The following is a 23,120-nucleotide window of genomic DNA, read 5'->3' as shown; positions in this document are numbered from 1 at the left end:
ACAGAACCCTCAGATGCACGGCAGAGGTTTAGTGTGAACAGAGCCACTATTTTTTTTTATTAGTTTTACGGAAAAACAAAGTTGGTAACTTCCTGATGACATTAATTTAATGTTGAATTGCCAACAGTACTCCTCTCCTGCCAACTTTGGCAGGAACTCTGATCTTCGGGGTTCACCCTGCAGATCTTCGCTCCCAGCTGAAAACGGCAGAGGCAACAAGGGAGGGAGCACAATGAGCTGCTTCCGAGACCAACATCAGTCATCAACCTCTGGCTCTTATGCATTCAGGGAATTTAACAATTTTTTAGGTTTCTTTTTTTTTTTTTTACTTGTGAGGATAGTAACATGACCACCAGCAATTTCTAAAAGCAGGAGTTTTTATTTTAACTTCATTATTGATCAGCTTAGAAAAAAAATCAGTACTATTTGTAATCGTTCATTACCTTTGCTTTTATTTTTTCATTCCCAAGCTGAAAGTGCTTGTTTATCTTCATAGTTCATGCCGTCTTAGCAGCATTTGATCGGTCCTCACATGGATTTCTCCACTTTATCCTCGCATGCTCCAACAAGGACAGAGCTTGTAAATGATGTCTAAGCTGGAGGCAGTGGAGTACTGATCTTAGCAAATCAGCTGCTAAGGTAGCATGAGCTGGGCAGATAAAACCACCAGCATGGAAGGAAGGAAGCGTAATGAGGTGGATTACAAAGATTCATACTTTGACAAAAGGCTGATCAATTATTAAGTCTCATCGCTGTCATAACGATCCAAGTATTAAAATACTTGTTTCTGGCAACACTATTGTGTCCTGACCCTTTAAGTCTCAGACTAGGGGGTTTCATACAGACATCCACAAAACAGTCTTGGCATGGACCCTCCACAAATCTTCCAACCTGAACTTGACGGCCCAGAGCATATAATGGGGCTGTCAAGTTCAGGTTGGGAAATTGGCAGCCAGTCCATTGTGCTGTGACATCTGCACGATCCCATAAATGAGAAAGCAGTAACAGATGCTGTGTACGTGGGACTGGGGCTGCAGAGCAGTCACGTGGGACTGGGGCTGCAGAGCAGTCACGTGGGACTGGGGCTGCAGAGCAGTCACGTGGGACTGGGGCTGCAGAGCAGTCACGTGGGACTGGGGCTGCAGAGCAGTCACGTGGGACTGGGGCTGCAGAGCAGTCACGTGGGACTGGGGCTGCAGAGCAGTCACGTGGGACTGGGGCTGCAGAGCAGTCACGTGGGACTGGGGCTGCAGAGCAGTCACGTGGGACTGGGGCTGCAGAGCAGTCACGTGGGACTGGGGCTGCAGAGCAGTCACGTGGGACTGGGCCTGCAGAGCAGTCACGTGGGACTGGGGCTGCAGAGCAGTCACGTGGGACTGGGGCTGCAGAGCAGTCACGTGGGACTGGGGCTGCAGAGCATTCACGTGGGACTGGGGCTGCAGAGCAGTCACGTGGGACTGGGGCTGCAGAGCAGTCACGTGGGACTGGGGCTGCAGAGCAGTCACGTGGGACTGGGGCTGCAGAGCAGTCACGTGGGACTGGGGCTGCAGAGCAGTCACGTGGGACTGGGGCTGCAGAGCAAAAACAGCAAATTATTTCAATTGCATTAAATTTTTTATGTGAAAAAAAGAAAAAAAATCTAGTTTAGGTACTCTTATTAAAAGCAACATCACTCTGTGGCAATCTCCAAACATACAACCCTGCAAAGACTTTTCTTGGGGCTTGTGATCAACCCTTGTGTCATTAATATTAGACAATGTTTAACATCAGTACACCAGGTATATAACAAAAAAAAAAAAAAAAAAAAAAAGGATAACTCCCAGCAACAGTCACCAGACGCATCCACTCCGAGCAGTAGGTAAAGCATTGACGGCACGGCTGTTCCAGTATGAAGTGCTCCATGAAATATATAGCTGCCGGCACCAACATCACACAGGACTGGATTGGCATAAAGTTCTACATAAAGGCTGCACAACGAGCAGCAAACACGAGCTCCGTCCTCAGGGAGCCCTATATACATATATAGGAATAAAAAAAAAATCCATGAAACTTCATCAGCTGACACTTAGCTGAGCAAAGTCATCGTCAGCGCCATCATTTAGGCAGGCATTTAAGTCAAATGCTCCTTCCGCTTCTACTTTCCTGACTTTGGTTGGAGTGCCAGAAAACTAAAACAAAAGAAAAGCAAAGGTTAGAGTCAGATTATAGATAAAGCTCCGGGATATTACTGTATGTATAGTTCGGTCACTGACAATAGGCTGCTGAGTGTCAATTTATCCAATTCATGAAGTTATTTTGGGCCAGTAAATGACTCGAAAAAGTTATTATCCCTTTATGACATCGGATGTCTAGGTACATCAAGGTAGTCTACTCCACTTATATGCGGGCTCCGGCACCGAGCCCGCATCATTCCCCACAAAACATCTGATGCAGCAGAAACTCACTGAAAACGCATTTATCGCTTCATTGGGGGACACAGGCAACCTTAATTTATATGACACCAACATATTCCACAGCGGTTAATGCTGCTGTCGCTAGGAGGCTGACACTAGGCAGTATACACCCACAGACTGGCACAATGCTCATCAGTTTTAGCTTAGTGTAATGGGTGCTGTCCTCATCTATGAGGAGTCATCGGGACTCATCAGGTACTGTCCCCCACATTCCGGGTGGCAGGGGTGCATTGGTGGACTCTGCACGCAGCTACACCAATGCATCACAAAAGTTCCACAGCACCTTCTAAATAAGTCCCCAGCTTCTCCTATGAGCACACCATCCGATCAGAGCGAAGCTTCCTGCTCACACGCTCTCCCATGAGATGGTATATTTTTCCCTGTGGCTGGTCCACAACCACTCCAGTGTGCACCAGCCTATCAGTGCTCCTTTCTGCTGGCCAGTTCACACCTTCCCATTCAATGTGCAAAGCCCTCAAGGTCCCGCTCCAATAGATTCTCTTCTGCATGATGGGTCTCACACCTGGAATCATTCCAGGGTGGGTGGCAGTCTTCTACTCTTCCAAGAAACGTCGCTATCAGTGGTCTACGACGCCTGGGTCAGACATCATGACCTCCGGCTACAAGATTGAATTCCCACAAGTCATTTTTTTCAGGTCCTATCCCCAAGGATCCCAGCTCAGGTTCCTTTCAGGCCATTTGCTCTCCCCTTTGGACAGGGAGTCATCGTACCTGTTCTTTTGTGGTTCTTTAGAAGGACTGTTCTGTCAGATTCCGGACCTCAAACAGCTAAACCGTTGAGTCCACTTCCATCACTTCAGGATGCCATCTCTTCGTTTGGTAATCACCTCTATGGAACCCAAGGAGTTCCTCACCTCGGTGGACATTCAGGAGACCTAACCTTCACATTCCAATTTATGTCCCCACAAAAGATTTCTGATTCGCGATTCAGGAGGAACACTACCAGTTCACTGCTCTCCCCTTCGGCCTAGCATCAGCCCCCAAGGTGTTTACGAAGGTGATGGCAACAGTTATGGCCATTCTTCAATCCAAGGGGATAGTAAGGATGATCTCTTGTTCAACGGTCTGTCCTTCCCAAGACTGTTGCCAGAGTCTTCAGGTCGCCTTGAACACTCTTGCCAGTCTCAATCTGGATAGTCAAAACTAAAAAACCTTCCATGATTTCAACTCAACGCCTGATAATCTTGGGCATGTTAGATACCGCTCACAGCAATGTCCTCCTTCCAGAGGAAAAGATCTCATCTCTGTCTGGAGACTCGCTGTGAGGCACCCATCTCCGCATTCTCAGAGGTTCTGCATGAGTGTACTGGGGAAGATTGAGAGCTGTGCCCTTTGCCTAGTTCCATACCAGCCACCTTCAGCTGAGCCTTCTGCCAGCTTTGGACAAGGGGTTATCTTCCCTACTGTTCCATTCTACTATCCCTCTGGGTGAGGCAATCCCCAACATAGTAGAATTGTGGGGGAGAGGATCCACCAAGGAGACCATTCCTTCCTTTCCGCTGGCAAGTAGTCATCACAGACACCAGTCTCTTGGGATTAGGAACAGTCTTCGTTCACCACAGTCCAGGGTCGCTGGAATTCGAGATGCCTCTTCCCCATCAATTTGCTGGAAATCAGCAATCTACCTCTCCCCTTTTCAACTGGCAGGACATCCAGTTTGCCTTCAGACAACGCCACGGCTGTGGCATACATAAATCACAAGGGCGGAACGTGCAGCAAGTGGAAAAATGGGTATCAGAGTTCCTAAGTAGCCAGGGTCAAGTCCTCGGGTGAGTGGTCCCTCAACCAGTGTTCGATCAGATCTGCCAGAGCTTGGCCACCCCTGACATATGCCTAATGGCACTTCTGTGGAATCACAAGGTGCCTTGCTTCATAGCCGGGTCTCAAAAGCCCCCTGGGCAATTGGTTTGGACATCTTGGTCATCCCATGGTCTCATTTTCTTCCTTACTTTTCTCCTCTTGCTGATCACAAGAGTCATCAAGAAAATCGAGGCACAGACAATCCACTTTTGTGTCTTTTTCCCCATCCATCCTGGCTTTTCTCCAGCCAGGCCTCGACTCCAAGCTTTCTCTCAGTATCTCCCCCCCCCAATGGTCAGGTCTCTGCGCTTTCAATTCTTTTTTAATTAAATTTGGCTTCTCGTCCCCAGGTCAAGGCCTTCCTTCAGGGAGCAGCTCGTCTGGCTCCTCCATATCATCCTCCAGTAGACCCGTGGGGTCTTAATCTAGTTTTAAGCGTTCAGCAACCTACTTTCGAACCCATTCAGGACATTTCGTCTTCACTTCTTTCCTGGAAGGTTGCCTTTTTGATAGCAATTACATCCTTAAGAAGAGTGTCTGGACTATAAGCTCTTGACGCTCCTTTCCTCGTTCTCCATCAAGGTGGTTCTATACCAGTCCCTTCCTTACCAAGGTGGTCTCCTCATTCCACATCAACAAGGACATCGTTCTCCTTCTGCCCATCTTAAGTTCATCCCCCCTGAAAGGTCACTTCAGAAGCTGGACCTGGTCAGAGCTCTACGTTTTTACCTTTAAAGAATCGCTTCTTTCCATCATTCTGACACCCTGTCATCGTAAGGGTCCTCTTGGTTTTAAATCTACCGCTGGACTCGCTCGGTTACACACTGGAGGCATATTTTGTTAAAGATAGACCACCCCCCTTCAGGTGTGAGATCACTCCACCCAGACAATGGGAGCCTTCTGAGTCGTTTGCCAGCAGGCCTCTGCATCTTGGATTTTAAGGGCTACTACCATGGTAGTCTACTCATGAAATTCTACAATCTACATACCAAAGCTTTGGCTGATGCCGCCTGGGAAGACAGACATGCAAGTGGCAGTCGCCTGCCATCCGTCCTATTTTTTTCTGTCAATCATTCTGTTCCTTCCCTCTGGACCGCTTTAGGATGAACCATGGTTGTGTCCCCCAATGAAGCAATAAAGAAGGATTTTTGGTACTCAGCGTAAAATCTTAGAGCCTTCATTGGGGGGACACAAAACCCTGCCTGGTTTGTGCCTATGGGCCTGTACAGTTTTTTTTTTCTCCTACTGCTTTTTCACTGACGAGCTATGTGCCAGTTGATGGGATGTACACTGCTGAGGAAATTTTTGCATAGAGTCAGCCTCCCCCTAGCCACAGCAGCATACACCCATGGTTATTTGTGTCCACCAATGAAGGCTCCAAGAAAGATTTTACGGCGAGCATTAAATTATTTTTTTTATCTACAGATTTTCAAACGTAATGCAATTTATATGAAGAAAATCTGCACATAACGCACGTAAAAAAAACTCCACATTTCCCCACTAGAGAAATTCACACTGCAGCATTCAAAACCGCACCACAGGTAATTTTACAAAAAAAACACAATGAGTATGAGATTTCTACAAACTACATCCACTTTGCTGGAAATGTAAGACGCTGGATTTTTTTTGCACAGTAAATATGAACTGTCAAACTCATGGTGGGAACGTATCCTAAGAGTTAATATTTTACTTACAAGGTTCTCTTCAGATTCTTTGTCAGAGGCTACGCACATCGTATCTTCAGAACTGGAAAAAAAAATAGCAGGTGTTTTGTTGCGGCAAAAAAAAAAAAAAAAGCATTTAGTCTAAACTCTCGACAAATTAGCATAAATTGCTCAAGAATTCTGGCAAGTTAAAGATGAGATTTTAGACACCAACTTCGATCAGGATGAGTTTGAAGCAATACACAGTCGGATCCTTCAGACGGAACCTGAAAACCCATCTCTTCAGGAAAGCCTACAGCCTGCACTGACCCCGCTGCTGCCTCATCACTATCGAAGCTACCGCCTCACCAACATCGGAGCTCCTGCAACCCCCGACCTACTGTCTCCTTCCCCATAATCCTGAGAATGTAAGCCCGCAAGGGCAGGGTCCTCGCCCCTCTATCAGTCCATCATTGTTAGTTTGTTTAATGTATGTGATATTTGTAACTTGTATGTAACCCCTTCTCATGTACAGCACCACGGAATCAATGGTGCTATATAAATTAATAATAATAATACATAATTGCTGTATCTACACAGTAGCTGCAGAAATCAGTGAGGAGGCGTGGTCTTTTCTCCCATGCAACACCTTCTGCTTCCGATTGGTGATCCTCATGCAGGGGAAGAAGTACACGCCCCTCAGAGTCAATTCTCTGGTAACGCTTAGTTGTATTTAATATATAATCTAAACTTTACAAGTTAGTATTTCTGCAATGGAAAGAAGAAATTATAAACATTTTTTGAGCTCTGCTGCCACTTCCTATAAATGCCACTCAAATTTGTTATCAATGATTGGAGCTTAGTCCTGCTTAGTACAGGCTATGTATACCATTGATATGTTAATAAAAATGAGGAAAAATATAAAAAGCTGCTAAACAGTATGGGGCAATTATTTGCCAGTGAGAGATTCCAGTTAAGAGGACAAGAGCCACTGATAAATGCTGTCCCCCTAGCGTAGAAAATCAGTGGAAGGAAGCCAGTATTTTCATCTAATTTCTGCTGGAGAACATGCCATCATGTTCTCCAGCAGCAGGACAATGGATAGATTGTTAGAGGTGGAAGGACGACCCACCAAACAAGATCACCCTCCATCCTTTTCAAGAGTTGCAAGGTGTCTCCAACATTTTTTCAGTCAGATTTCAGAACACATGAGCATGGGTGTAATGCTAGGCAAGAATTGCCACCGCTGTTTACTGAAGGAAGTATAAGAAAAGCAAGCTCCTTACAATGGTTGCAGATCGTCCGCATCCTCTTTTGGGGGATCCCATGCATGTAGCTGAATACGCCAAAGTTTAATCTGCTGGTCCCAAGATCTGCGGCTGTATTTCTTAAATTTATTTGGAGTCCGGGGATGAACTTTTTGCTGTCTTGATTGTCTGGCAAGAAAAAAAAAATAGCACAAAATATTTTACATATGAAGCAAAGGAAACCAAGTAACACCGTTCTCTAGGAAGCAAAATTCAGAATTTTAGCCACCAAAATGGCTTCAACCTTTTCCAGAGTTGAAAAATATTTGGACCAGCACCTCCAAACTAGTGTGTACAGGTGCCAGCTAAGAAAATACATTTAAGTGCGTTTCTCTGTATTTCTATAGAAATACTTCAGTTCTATTTTTACAATATTCCATATGTACATAATGTAGCGTTTACCCATTTTTATGGAAGTAATGCAGTTCCAATTTCCCATCATTATTCTTAACGTTTCAGAGTATAGCTATATTTTCCCCTTGGGAATATTTAAGCTTTGCTTTATTCCTCCTAGAAGTGATCTCCAATGAAGCTTGGTCACAGTCTGACCAAGGGAATACAAAGATGGAGGCCACAAGGCCCTTTGGTTCATGCTGCATACAGCCACATCCAAAATAGCATGTATTTGTTGGAAAGGGGCTAATGTAGCAAAATTATTTATTTGGTGCACTTAACATGATAATCCCACCAAAGAGCCATAACAAGTCTCCATCTTGAACTGTCCTCCCACCTCTCCTCCTGCTCACTGTCCAGTTACAATCTGGCTTCCGACCATATCACTCAACTGACTAAAGTGACCAATGACCTACTAACCGCCAAGAGCAAGCGACACTACTCTGTCCTCCATCTCCTGGACCTGTCTTCTGCCTTCGACACAGTGGACCACTCCCTCCTGCTACAGATTCTCATCTCTTGGCACCACAGAATTGGACCTATCCTGGATCTCGTCATATCTGACAGACCAAACATTTAGTGTTTCCGTCCCCCACACCACCTCATCTTGCTCCTTGTCTGTCGGTGTTCCTCAAGGCTCAATTCTAGGACCCCTACTCTTCTCCAGCTACACCTTCGGCCTGGGACAGCTCATAGAATCCCACGATTTACAATATCATCTCTATGCTGATGACACGCAGATCTACCTATCCGGACCTGACCTCCTTACTCACCAAAATCCCACACTGTCTGTCTGCTATCTCAGCCTTCTTTTCTGATCACTTTCTAAAACTGAACATGGACAAAACAGAATTAATCATCTTCCCCCACCTCACTCTACCCCTCCACCAGACCTATCCATCAATGGCTTCTCAATTTCCCCCAGTCTCACATGCTCGGTGCCATGGGGTGATCCTCGATTCTGCCCTCAAGCCACATATTCAAGCCCTTGCCTCCTCCTGCCGTCTCAAAGTCAAACATTACCCAGATCCGCGCATTCCTTGACCATGAAACCACAAAAACATTAAAGCATGCCCTTATCTCCCACCTCGATTACTGCAACCTCCTACTCTCTGGCCTCCCCTCTGGCACCACTCCAATCCATCCTACATTCTGCTGCCCGACTAATTTACCCGTCTCCCCGCTATTCCCCAGCCTCTCCCCTATGCCTAGCCCTTCACTGGCCTCCTATCATCCAGAGACTCTAGCTCAAAACCCTCACTATGACATGCAAAGCCATCCACAATGTCTCCTCCATACATCTGTGACCTCGTCTCCCGGTACCTACCTACACGCAACCTCCGATCCTCATGATCTCCTTCTCTACTCCCCTCATCTCTTCTTCCCACAACCGCATCCAAGACTTCTCCCGTGCTTCCCCCATACTCTGGAACCCTCTTCCCCAACACATGAGACTCACCTACCATAGAAACCTTCAAATAAAACCTGAAGACTCACCTCTTCCGACAAGAGTACAGCCTGCAGTGACCCTCAACCTACTGAACCGCTGCACAACCAGCTCTACCCTCTCCTAGTGTATCCTCACCCATCCCCTGCAGACTGAGCCCTCGCGTCAGGGTCCTCTCTCCTCCTGTACCCATTAGTGCCTTGTTTTTTGCTCACGTTTATTGCATTTGTCTATATTTGCCCCCTTTTTCACATGTAAAGCACCATGGAATAAATGGCGCTATAAAAAAAAAAAAAAATGAGGGTCCTCTCTCCTGCACCAGTTGTGACCTGTATTGTTTAAGATTATAGTACTTGTTTATTTTGTATACCCCTCCTCATGTAAAGCGCCATGGACTAAATGGTGCTATAATAAATAATAATGTTCAGATAAGTTACGTAACAAAGTTATTACCTTGGCACAGCTTGTATGTATCTGTCATATGCGATTGTGTTCTTTCCGTAGTTTATTTGCTTTTGTCTCCTGGCAAGAATCGCCGGATCGGTTTCCATTTCTCCTTGGGTTGAAGAACTCTTTGATTCCTTTGAATCAGAGCTTTATTAAAAAAAAAAAATAAAATAAATAAATTAGGATTTTTCAAATGAAGCTTGGAAAATTAAAAGACAGAATTGAGTGCAACCAATATTGACCCAGTCTTGCTTTTTGCCACACGGCATTAACCCCTTTATGACCGGACGTACACTTCACATGTAGTGTCCCTGACTGATGCCGGCCGCTATGTACCACAAAAACGCTCTGACAATCACAGCTTATGGGGACTATTAAATACAGTAAATCCCACCCCCACTGAAATCAATTAACTACATACATTTGGAATTACTGCATTTAGAAAGTTTGAAAATATCAGAAATTAATCTACCGTATACACTCAAGTATAAGCTGAGATTTTCAGCCCTAAAAATGGGCTGAAAGTGCCGCTCAGCTTATACTAGAGTCATAGAAGGGGGGGAGGTTGGGGGGGTTGAGTGTCGGCGGGTGTGAGGGGGAGCGACACCTGTCAAATACTCACCTGCTACTGACGCGGTCCCCGCAGGTCCCACGGCCTTTGGGCGCAGCAGCTTCTTCCCCTGTTCAGCGGTCCCTGGTACTGCTCATTAAAGTAATGAATATGGACTCCACTCCCATAGGGTGGAGCCGCATATTCATTACTGTAATGAGCAGTACCATTGACAGCTCACTACAGGAAGAAGCTGCTGGCACCCAGAGACCGTGGGACATGCGAGGACCGCGTCAGGAGCAGGTGAGTATGTCATTCACCTTTCCGCGTTCCACCGCCGCCTCGTCTTCCGCGTCCTCTGCAGTGACTGTTCAGGTCAGAGGGCGCGATGACGTATTAGGCTATGTGCACATGTTCAGGATTTCTTGCAGAAATTTCCTGAGCAAAACAGGACATTTTCTGCAAGAAATCCGCATGCGTTTTTTTTGCGCGTTTTTGTGCGGATTTTTCTGGAGGTTCCCAATGCAATAATATAGTGGGAAATCCGCAAAATTAATTAACATGCTGTGTTTATTACCGCGATGATGTGCACAAAAATTGCGGAACGCATTCTAAATGATGGGATACATAATGTATGTGGTTTTTTCCCGCGGTTTTTATAGCGAAAAAACGTGAAAAATCTGCAATGTGTGCACACAGCCTTAGTGTGCGCGCCGCCCTCTGCCTGAACAGTCAGTGCGGAGAGATAGGACGCTGAGAAGCAGCAACGAGAGGCGAGCATGTCATTTTTTTTTTTTTTTTTAGTGCAGCAGCAGCATTACATGTGGCACAATGCTATATGGGGCATCTATGGGGCCATAAAGAACTGCATGGAGCATTATATGGAGCATCTATGGGGCCATAACTGCATGCAGCATTATATGGAGCATCTATGGGGCCATAACTGCATGCAGCATTATATGGAGCATCTATGGGGCCATAACTGTATGCAGCATTATATGGAGCATCTATGGGGCCATAACTGCATGCAGCATTATATGGAGCATCTATGGGGCCATAACTGCATGGAGCATTATATGGAGCATCTATGGGGCCATAACTGCATGCAGCATTATATGGAGCATCTATGGGGCCATAACTGCATGCAGCATTATATGGAGCATCTATGGGGCCATAACTGCATGCAGCATTATATGGAGCATCTATGGGGCCATAACTGCATGCAGCATTATATGGAGCATCTATGGGGCCATAACTGCATGGAGCATTATATGGGGCATTTATGAGGCCATAACTGCATGGAGCATTATATGGAGCATTTATGGGGCCATAACTGCATGCAGCATTATATGGAGCATTTATGGGGCCATAAAGAACTGCATGGAGCATTATATGGAGCATCTATGGGGCCATAACTGCATGGAGCATTATATGGGGCATTTATGAGGCCATAACTGCATGCAGCATTATATGGAGCATTTATGGGGCCATAACTGCATGCAGCATTATATGGAGCATTTATGGGGCCATAAAGAACTGCATGGAGCATTATATGGAGCATCTATGGGGCCATAAAGAACTGCATGGAGCATTATATGGAGCATTTATGGGGCCATAAAGAACTGCATGGAGCATTATATGGAGCATCTATGGGGCCATAAAGAACTGCATGGAGCATTATATGGAGCATTTATGGGGCCATAAAGAACTGCATGGAGCATTATATGGAGCATCTATGGGGCCATAAAGAACTGCATGGAGCATTATATGGAGCATTTATGGGGCCATAAAGAACTGCATGGAGCATTATATGGAGCATCTATGGGGCCATAAAGAACTGCATGGAGCATTATATGGAGCATCTATGGGGCCATAAAGAACTGCATGGAGCATTATATGGAGCATCTATGGGGCCATAAAGAACTGCATGGAGCATTATATGGAGCATTTATGGGGCCATAAAGAACTGCATGGAGCATTATATGGAGCATCTATGGGGCCATAAAGAACTGCATGGAGCATTATATGGAGCATTTATGGGGCCATAAAGAACTGCATGGAGCATTATATGGAGCATCTATGGGGCCATAAAGAACTGCATGGAGCATTATATGGAGCATTTATGGGGCCATAACTGCATGGAACATTATATGGGGCATTTATGGGGCCATAACTGCATGGAGCATTATATGGGGCATTTATGGGGCCATAACTGCATGGAGCATTATATGGTGCATTTATGGGGCCATAAGGAACTGCATGGAGCATTATATGGGGCTCCTGATTCAATATGGATATTCAAAAACACTTAACCTACTGATGTCTCAATTAATTTTACTTTTATTAGTATCTATTTTTACTTTTGACATTTACCGGTAGCTGCTGCATTTTCCACCCTAGGCTTATACTTGAGTCATTAAGTTTTCCCAGTTTTTTGTTGCAAAATTAGGGGGGGTCGGCTTATACTCTAGTATATACGGTAATTGCTAAACTGCGTAATGGAAGAAAAAAAAATCTCAAAAAATGACAGATTTTTTTTCAGGCGCAACATCGCAATAAAATGCAACAGGTGATGAAAATATGTTATCTATCCCAAAATGGTATTAAAAAAAAAAAAAATCAGCTTAGGGAACAAAAAAAAAAAAAACCTTCACCAGCCCCAGATCACAAAAAATGAAAAGGTTATGGGCCTCGGAAAATAGTAAAAGCAAAATGTTTTCATTTAAATTTATCACTGCTTAAAAAAATAATTAAGGTTTCCCATCTGCGTGATCATAATGACCTGGAAAATCATTGACAGGTCAATTTTACCATATAGTGAACATAGTAAATAGACCTAACACTAGTGGAATTTAACTTTTGCAATTTCACCATACTTGGAATTTTTGTTTGATTTTTACCATACAGTATGCTGGAAAATGAATGGTGTCACGAAAGTACAACATGTACGTAAAAAATAAAAAGGCTCTTCAATAGGTGGGGCGGAAAAAAAAAAAAAGAAAAATGGCCCAGGGGTGAAAGGGTCAATAGTCAGACGATAAACAGTACAGACTGGCTTCCCATCTTGTACATGTACAGCACATCCAAAGGATATTCCATAAACGTTACACATGAGTCCGGACCAGCTTCCATCACAAGATCAGGGCCCCGATGTGTCACCGCTGCAGCCAACCACAGACATGTCCAGCATAAACGCTGAGGCCAGCGAGTAGCTGCATCAATCATGTGGGCGATTTCAGCGCAGGACCCGAGAGCGATATCATGGATAAGTAATGGTTTCACAAAAGCCCACACAACACTTTCACCCTGGGACAGAACATAGAATAAAGCCGCGTACCTCCCAGATGACAATCTCCGCTCTCTTGGTTCCAGCTCATTAACAAGCAGTTTTCTTCTGTACCTGTCATACAAAAAAATAAAATTATTTTTATAGACAAATTTTAAAAAATGCACTTTACTTAAGTTTCTTCGCTTATTTTCTTGTGGATGACATTTTTTCACTTTGTGGGGGACAGATTGATTATCAACCAGGGATCTGCTCAAGATCCCCTTTGACTGTCAATCCAGTCTTGTGAAGCTTCGCTCCAGAGGTAGATTACAACACAGCTCAAAAAAAATAAAGGGAGCACTAAAATCAAACATCCTAGATATCACTTTATTCATTACATAGTGGAATGTGTTGAGAACAATAAAACAAAAATGATCAATGCGAGTCACAACTAATCCCACGGAGGTCTGGAGATAGAATGATGCTCAAAATCCTAGAGGAAAATCAAACTACGGGCTGATCCAACTTCAGTGGAAATGCCTCAAGACAAGGAAATGATGCTCAGTATTGTGTGTGGCCTCCAAGTGCCTGTATGACCTCCCTACAATGCCTGGGCATGCTCCTGATGAGGTGGCGGATGGTCTCCTGAGAGATCTCCTCCCAGACCTGGACTAAAGCGTCCGCCAACTCCTGGACAGTCTGTGGTGCAACGTGACGTTGGTGGATGGTGCGAGACATGATGTCCCAGATGTGTTCAATCGAATTCAGGTCTGGGGAACGGGCGGGCCAGTCCATAGCTTCAATGCCTTCATCTTGCAGGAACTGCTGACACTCCAGCCACATGAGGTCTGGCATTGTACTGCATTAGGAGGAACCCAGGGCCAACCGCACCAGCATATGGTCTCACAAGGGGTCTGAGGATCTCATCTCGGTACCTAATGGCAGTCAGGCTACCTCTGGCGAGCACATGGAGGGCTGTGCGGCCCTCCAAAGAAATGCCACTCCACACCATTACTGACCCACTGCCAAACTGGTCATGCTGAAGGATGTGGCAGGCAGCAGATTGCTCTCCACGGCGTCTCCAGACTCTGTCACGTCTGTCACATGTGCTCAGTGTGAACCTGCTTTCATCTGTGAAGAGCACAAGGCGCCAGTGGCGAATTTGGCAATCCTGGTGTTCTGTAGCAAATGCCAAGCGTGCTGCATGGTGTTGGGCTGTGAGCACAACCCCCATCTGTGGACGTTGGGCCCTCAGACCATCCTCATGGAGTCGGTTTCTAACCGTTTGTGCAGACACATGCACATTTGTGGCCTGCTGGAGGTCATTTTGCAGGGCTCTGGCAGTGCTCCTCCTGTTCCTCCCTGCACAAAGGCTGAGGTAGCGGTCCTGCTGCTGGGTTGTTGCCCTCCTACGACCCTCTCCACATCTCCTGGTGTACTGGCCTGTCTCCTGGTAGCGCCTCCAGCCTCTGGACACTACGCTGACAGACACAGAAAACCTTTCTGCCACAGCTTGCATTGATGTGCCATCCTGGATGAGCTGCACAACCTGAGCCACTTGTGTGGGTTGTAGAGTCCATCTCATGCTACCATGAGTGTGAAAGCACAATCAACATTCAAAAGTGACCAAATCATCAGCCAGAAATCATTGGTACAGAGATGTGATCTGTGGTCCCCACCTGCAGAACCACTCCTTTATTGAGGGTGTCTTGATAATTTCCAATAATTTCCATCTGTTGTCTATTCCATTTGCACAACAGCATGTGAAATTGATTGTCAGACAGTGTTGCTTTTTAAGTGAACAGTTTGATTTCACAGAAGTTTGATTAACTTGGAGTTATATTCTGTTTAAGCGTTCCCTTTATTTTTTTGAGCAGTGTATATATTTCAACACTGACATTACATTGTATAGTATAAGCAATCGAACAGGTACAAGTTTCATTGGGGACCCCCTCAAAAAAAAGTTATAAAATAGAAAATATTTAAAAATATAATATTTTAGTTTAGCCCCGTTTAACGGCTAATAAAAATGAAAAGAAAAACAATTAACATCTGGGACAGCTGCCTTTGTAAAAGTCCTATCTAGTAAAATATGGAATTTATTAAGTCAATTGGAAAACCGCATAATTTCTTTTTTGGTTACCTCCCAAGAAAAAAAAAAGTTAATAAATTAAAGCATCATACACACAAGATCACCATCAACGCATGCGCCGTCCCAGGCGGCCATATTCCCGGAGACCAGCGCACATGGAACCCTGGAAGTGTCGGGGCTCTGGCCTGTCGCTAAATGTCGGCAGAGCCCCGGGCAGCGCCGGACACCCATGCAGCACCGCTGGGCACCGGAGACAACAGGGCACCCAGACACCCAGCAGCAGCACAAGAACCCCGCAGCGGCGCACCTCACATGGGTGCACCTGACTCATCCCTGCCTGCGGCCTGGAGCATCACCCCACTCCGGCCTCCTCCAGCAGCGACCCTGCTTCACTGCAGCCACCACCCCCGGTAAGCAATAAGATGCAAGGATTATAAGCAGCACCACCAATTTATTAAAAAATGTATTTTTCTTATTTCTCTCCTCAAAATTTGGGGTGCGTCTTATAATCCGAAGCGTCTTATAATCCGAAAAATACAGTTAAACGGATTTGAAACCCAAAGACAACTGATAAAGAGACCATATGAAAACAGAAATGAGATACTGGACTTACTTTGCCAAGTCTTTCTCCACGGTTTCCATTAAGAGTTCTTCCTCTTCCACGGCTGAGCCCCAGTCCTTACATCTGGACACCGGCTTGTGGCTCTCTGGTGTGGTGAAGCTGATAGGAAAGGAAGGCCGAGAGATCAGCCTAACAGATCACAGATTGAGTAATGGCCGCCCATCAGTGCCAGGATTACAATAGTGCAATTCTACACTGGCTACAGGCAGCTGACAGCAAGTCGGAAAATTGCAGAAAAGCAAAAATTAAGTGTAAAGTTTGCAAATATATTTATCTTAATAGCACGAGCAGCAAACTCCCCAGTAAAGCAAGATTGAAAAAATATAAAATAAAACTACAATATAAAGCAGATCGTTCAGCAGCTATCTGGGTGGACCGCTCGATCCTCTGACCTCAGTGATTGGCTACTGATTGCACTACGTGACGTCACCGCCACAACACTGAGAACGGAGCGGCGGTGGCAGGGAGTCGGCACTGGACACAAGGAAGGCAACTACATCCTGTTATGTTTGGCATTTACAGCATTTGGGATGCTTTTCTTTTAAGTGGAATACCCCTATAATAGTGAATTTTCGATTAAATTGAAATAAAGGAGAACTCTAATGATGTATGTACACCCATCTCACCTGTCGGGACGCTTGTCACCGCTGCTGGAAGGCTTCTCTTCATCAAATATCGTCTTCTCTTCATCAGTTTGGCGTAGAAAATCACCATCTATTCGGCGCTTTCGCCCCTGCGACCAGCGGATGGGTGCCTCACATCTACAAGGGGGGACAGAAATATTAAATTTTTCACAGAAAATTAACCAAAATTATTAATATAACATTAAAGAGTGGGGATAAAACTATTGCGGGGGACGGGGGTAGTTAAAGCACAGAGACCCTCACAGATAGCAAGTTTAACCTTTTAAATGCCACAGGCAAGCATGTCAGACATTTAGGTAACAAAAAAAGGGGGGGACTTAAACGTGGCAACCATCACACACTATAAACCATGAGTTTCCATGGCAGATGAGGACCTACTGAGACCCCAGTATTTGCCATGCAAGAAATTGGCTTGGTTTCATAAAAGATCCTCAGTTTAACACTGCTGCAATAGTGTGGTATTGTGGTGTACTGAATAAGCGAGTAAGATTGCAAGATTAAGTTCTTAAAAAGGGAATAAGGAAAAAAAAAAAATATTGGTATAAATCGCTTTCTCCTATCCCACCCCAAAGAGTGCGTATGTATGCATATTCTTAGTTTTTTTTTACCCATCTACTGTATATATTTTTTTCTCTACATATATTAAACTAGATGGTGGCCTGATTCTAACGCATCGGGTATTCTAGAATATATATGTATGTATATAGCAGCCACATAGTATATAGCACAGGCCACGTAGTATATAGGAGTACTACGTAGCCTGTGGTATATGCCATGTGGCTGCTATAGACATACATACATATTGCGGCATACAACGCAGCCCACGCGGCATACAACGCAGCCCACGCGGCATACAACGCAGCCCACGCGGTATGTAACACTGGCCACGTAATATATAACAGCCCACGTAATATATAGCACAGCCCACATAGTATCTAGCACGCAGTATAGAACACAGCCATGTAGTATATAACACTGCTCACGTAGTATATAGCAGCCATGTAGTATATAACGCAGCCCACGCAGTATAAAACACTGCCCACATAGTATCTAACACTGGCCAGGTAGTATATAGCAGCCACGCGGTATCTAACACAGCCCACGTAGTATACAGCAGTGTGGGCACCATATCCCTGTAAAAAAAAAAAATAATTAAAATAAAAAATAGTTATATACTCACCCGCCGGGATCCAGCAAACCTCTGGCGATACGCACGCGGCTGCCGCCATCTTTCGTTCCCAGGATGCATTGCGAAATTACCCAGATCAATTAGCAGTCTCGCGAGACCGCTAAGTCTTCTGGGTAATTTCGCAATGCATCTCTGGGAAAGGAAGCTGGCGGCAGGTGCGAGCGCATCATCTACTACGGAAGGTGAGAATAGCAGGTTTTTTGTTTTTTTATTGTTTTTAACATTAGATCTTTTTACTATTGATGCCGCATAGGCAGCATCAATAGTAAAAACTTGGTCACAGCGGCGGTAACGGAGTGAGTTACCCGCGGCATAACGCGGTCCGTTACCGCTGGCATTAACCCTGTGTGAGCGGTGACTGCGGGGAGTATGGAGCGGGCGTCAAGCACTGACTGCAGGGGAGTAGGGGAGGGACTAATCGGACTGTGGCCGTCGCTGATTGGTTGCGGCAGCCATGACAGGCGAGACCAATCAGCGACTTGGATTTCCATGACAGAGGCCACGACCAATGAATATCCGTGGCAGAAGGACACACAGAAAGACGGAAGTGACCCTTAGACAATTATATAGTAGATTATATATCTGTAAAACACAGATAGTTTATTAACATCGATCTGCACTATTCCGCGGTTTATCGGTGGACGCGGCCATCTTTGTGAGGCCGCGCGTGCGCAGATGGTACTTCTCGGCTTCCCGGGGCTTCAGGAAAATGGGATGCCGTGCGTGCGCAGATGGAGATCACGGCGGCTATTCTCCTGAAGCCGAACTCGGCTTCAGGAAAATGGCCGCCGCGATCTCCATCTGCGCACGCGCGGCATCCCACGGCCATTTTCCTGAAGCCCCGGGAAGCACCATCTGCGCACGCACGGCCTCACAAAGATGGCCGCGTCCACCGATAAACCGCGGAATAGTGCAGATCGCGCTCTTTTCCTTCACCTGCGCACTGGATTCGCCTGTTGGACATGCGCACACCACTACGCCACCAACGGAAATCTGGGGGAGAAACAGCGCTGTCACCACGCCCATATGACCAGACCAGCGTGAGTGACAGCCCAAAACGGCGACTTTACAAAGGTATTTCGGCAGCATAGCTGGGGAATAAAGGCTTCAAAAAAACACTAATTTAAAGCACAGCTCTGTCCCTATTTAGCGCTATTTTTATATCTTGAAAAAACGAGGTGACAGGTTCCCTTTAAGGATCTCGGCTTTTTGGGGAGATGAATCTGTGCTGCACTTTATGTACATGTTCAGTAGTGACCAGTACTGTGGAGTCAGAGGAGATGAATCTGTGCTGCACTGTATGTACATGCTCAGTAGTGACCAATGCTGTGGAGTGGTAGAGGAGATGAATCTGTGCTGCACTTTATGTACATGCTCAGTAGTGACCAGTGCTGTGGAGTGGTAGAGGAGATGAATCTGTGCTGCACTTTATGTACATGCTCAGTAGTGACCAGGGCTAGGGAGTCCTAGATGAGATTAATCTGTGCTGCACCTTCATGTACATGCTCAATAGTGACCAGTGCTGTGGAGTGGTAGAGGAGATGAATCTGTGCTGCACTGTATGTACATGCTCAGTAGTGACCAATGCTGTGGAGTGGTAGAGGAGATGAATCTGTGCTGCACTTTATGTACATGCTCAGTAGTGACCAGGGCTAGGGAGTCCTAGATGAGATTAATCTGTGCTGCACCTTCATGTACATGCTCAATAGTGACCAGTGCTGTGGAGTCAGAGGAGATGAATCTGTGCTGCACTTTATGTACATGCTCAGTAGTGACCAGGGCTGGGGAGTTGGGAGGTTTGGCTAAGGCTACTTTCACACTAGCGTCGTACATCGCAATGCGTCGTTTTGCAGAAAAAAACGCATCCTGCAAACTTGTTTGCAAAATGCATTTTTTTCTCCATAGGCTTGTATTAGCGACTCATTGCCACACGTCGCAACCGTCATGTCGGACCGTCGGCACCAAAAACGTTGCTTGTAACGTTTTTTGGTGCGTTGTGTCCGCCATTTCCGACCGCGCATGCGCGGCCGGAACTCCGCCCCCTCCTCCCTGCAACTCACAATGGGACAGCGGATGCGTTGTAATAATGCATCCGCTGCCCCCGTCGTGCTGCGTTGTCACAGGATGCGTCGGCCCGATGCTAGTGTGAAAGTAGCCTTCCCTACTCCACAGCCATGGAACAAAGAAAATTTGGTAGCACCATAATGCTGTTACTTTTAGTGTGCAAATAAACAACAAATTTTAAGGCTTTATTTCACCTTATTACATTATTTGGCCTGTTTTCAGCACAGTATGATAAAGCGGACGGTGTTTTAATCCAAACTACAGCTCGTCCCTCCAAACACGGCTACAGCACAAGTTATGGCTCAAGGACGAAGCACAAGTTTACCACAAAAAGTTTACTAAGGCTGGTTTCACACTTGCGTTTTAAAACGCATGCGTTTAAAAAAAACGCATGGTGAAAAAAACGCATGTAAACGCTGCGTTTTTTAGATGCATAAGTTTTTGCATGTGGTGAAAAATACGCAGCGTTTTGACGCGTTTACATGTGTTTTTTAATGCGTTTGCGTTTTTTCAACGCATGATGAGAAGTGTGTGACAGCTGCCAATCATCAAAATCAAGTAAAAAACCCACTATAAACAGAAATAGCTAGGGTTAGGATCCCTTTAGGGTCAGGGTTAGGATCCCTTTATCACCTTTATGGTGGGGGGTGGCATATCAGTGTGTCTTCTGTTTTTTTTTTCTCTATAAAAACGCATGCGTTTTTAACGCAACCAAACGCATGTGCTTAAAAACGCATGCGTTTACATAGACAGCAATAGGTTTTTTTGCCGCAAAAACAGCAGCTAAAAATTACTACATGTTGCATTTCTGCAACACAACGCATGCATAGAAAAGACGCATGTGGCTGCAAAAAGGGGCAAAACACATGCAAAAAAACGCATGCGATTTTAATGTTAAGTATAGGGAAAAACAACGCATGTGGTTTTTTGCGCAAAAAACGCAGCGGCAAAAAACGCAAATGTGAAACCAGCCATGTTCACATGTTTTTTTCTACAGGCAAAACCTGCTCTATTGTCAATTAAGAAGCCGCTTTACAAAAAGCATGTTTTTGCTGCCTCTTGTGCATGCTGATAACATTTAGTGCCCCCCCTTCATGATGCAACTTTAATATTCTTGCACTAAAAACTAAAATCCGTTAAGAAAAAAAAATATTTGCACGAGATTCTCCGAAATCTCAGCTTTCGCTGGTTCTGTAAAATCTGCATTAAAAAAAACAGCAAAAACGCACCGTGTGAACATGGCCTAATAGTTTCTTACCGCACTCTATTATGGAGGCCTATAGAGGACACATGTCTTCCCCTCACACACAACAATGGACGGCACCTTAAAGGAGCGCTTACAGCCATGCATAACCACTCTTAAAGGGATGGTCCAAATTGCAGATAGTGACTAAAAGGGGATTTACAAAAAGGTTCTAAAAAGGTATTAGGTCCATTAACAGGGAGCAGATCCCGGCCCACAGAGGTGGTGGGGACACAGACACTATTTCAGCCCCCAAGTTCACGAACGTTTCTTTAGGGCGCCTAAAAATCATTGTGGTTCCCCTTTATAACCATTGAGTGTATCTGAACATTTCTAATAAAGTTATTGAAAAAAAAAAAACGAACAGGTCATAGCAACGCCGTTATAAAGAAAGCATACCCCCCTCCCGAGCGCACAACTTACCGGCGGCCGTCAGCGCGGTTGTCCCGGTGTCTGTACATGACTGCGATGCTTCCTACAGAACCAACCTCACGACGCGTCTCTCTCCACCTACTAAAGCGAAGCGCGCCAGAAACAGAGCCTTTAACTGACCATGCCAGAATATACCACTGCTGAGCAGCCGGAGGGGGAGTACAAATAAATATACACTCCCTCAAACACGATTTTTTTTATTTTTTTAGACTCAATTTTATAAACTTAAAAAAATATTTTAGAAATAACTAAAATTTGCTGATGAATTTGAAGATTTATCTGCACTAAAACAAACCATTCTAGGGTAATAGATATACACGCCACCCCTCAAAAACAAATGCTTTTGGAATGTTCCACACGCTACGCAGTGTTCCGGGAAAGGTGAAAGGCTATTGGTTCGCTGTCGCTGGTGGGCGGGAACGGAAGTTGATGGTTCTCTCACCCGATTGGTTGTTAGGGATTTGTGGCCGTGAGGAGTTTTGAAGAGATTCCCCGCCATAATACAGCAGGGTTTTTTTTTTATTATTATTATTATTTTGGCGCTAAAATAAAAGGAAAGAGACCAGTAGTAAATAAAGGCGTCTAAGCCATGGTTACTGACTGACATAGTGTGTGTGTGCCTGCTGTACGGCAGCTGGGGGCTATTATTGAGGGTCATGGCGGCGTCTGTCGCTTGTATCGGCCATTGTTCACATTGCGTTTTATCTGCTCTGCAGATTTATGTCCTGGGGGTCCTAACCCATACCTCCGATAGAAGCCTTCCATCACTCATAGGACCCCGTTGTAAATAAATGTATATGACGTCATTATCGGCTTCCACTCATCCACAGGGGTCGCCTCATTGCACCTACCAAAGATCAAAGATGGCAGAGAGGGACACACACGTTTTGTTTTCAGCTAAACCCTGCCTCCCTCACAAACTATGATGCCCCCTCTGTCCCTCATGGTGCTTCCCACAAATAATGCCCCCACAGTGCCTCCTCCATGTTATGGTGACCCTACTGGGCTCGTTACACAGTATGATGCCCCCCACAATGCACTCTATGCAGCATGAAGACCCCCACACAGTACATTCCCTCACACACAGTATGATGCCCCCCACAGTACATTCCCTCACACACAGTATGATGCCCCCCACAGTACATTCCCTCACACACACAGTATGATGCCCCCCACAGTACATTCCCTCACACACACAGTATGATGCCCCCCACAGTACATTCCCTCACACACACAGTATGATGCCCCCCACAGTACATTCCCTCACACACAGTATGATGCCCCCCACAGTACATTCCCTCACACACAGTATGATGCCCCCCACAGTACATTCCCTCACACACAATATGATGCCCCCCACACAGTACATTCCCTCACACACAGTATGATGCCCCCCACAGTACATTCCCTCACACAGTATGATGCCCCCCACAGTACATTCCCTCACACACACAGTATGATGCCCCCCACAGTACATTCCCTCACACACACAGTATGATGCCCCC

General features: G+C 45.5%; 1 protein-coding gene across 1 annotated transcript; it reads right to left on the bottom strand.

The window, feature by feature from the left end:
• Positions 1-327: 327 nt before the first annotated feature.
• On the bottom strand, positions 328-21,725 carry SLBP (stem-loop histone mRNA binding protein). Its single transcript, XM_069744898.1, has 8 exons — positions 21,607-21,725; positions 16,670-16,804; positions 16,035-16,142; positions 13,399-13,461; positions 9,518-9,658; positions 7,204-7,353; positions 5,969-6,020; positions 328-2,168 (listed from the first exon to the last, which is right to left on the bottom strand). The coding sequence occupies exons 1-8, from the start codon at positions 21,642-21,644 to the stop codon at positions 2,055-2,057; spliced, it is 801 nt and encodes a 266-aa protein (XP_069600999.1). The 5' UTR covers positions 21,645-21,725; the 3' UTR covers positions 328-2,054.
• Between the last annotated feature and the right edge of the window lie 1,395 nt (positions 21,726-23,120).

Source organism: Ranitomeya imitator, chromosome 1 (assembly GCF_032444005.1).
Source record: "Ranitomeya imitator isolate aRanImi1 chromosome 1, aRanImi1.pri, whole genome shotgun sequence".
Classification (NCBI taxonomy): Eukaryota; Metazoa; Chordata; class Amphibia; order Anura; family Dendrobatidae; genus Ranitomeya; species Ranitomeya imitator.
Note: the sequence above shows the minus strand (reverse complement) of the source record. Positions and strands in the feature narration are given on the sequence as shown.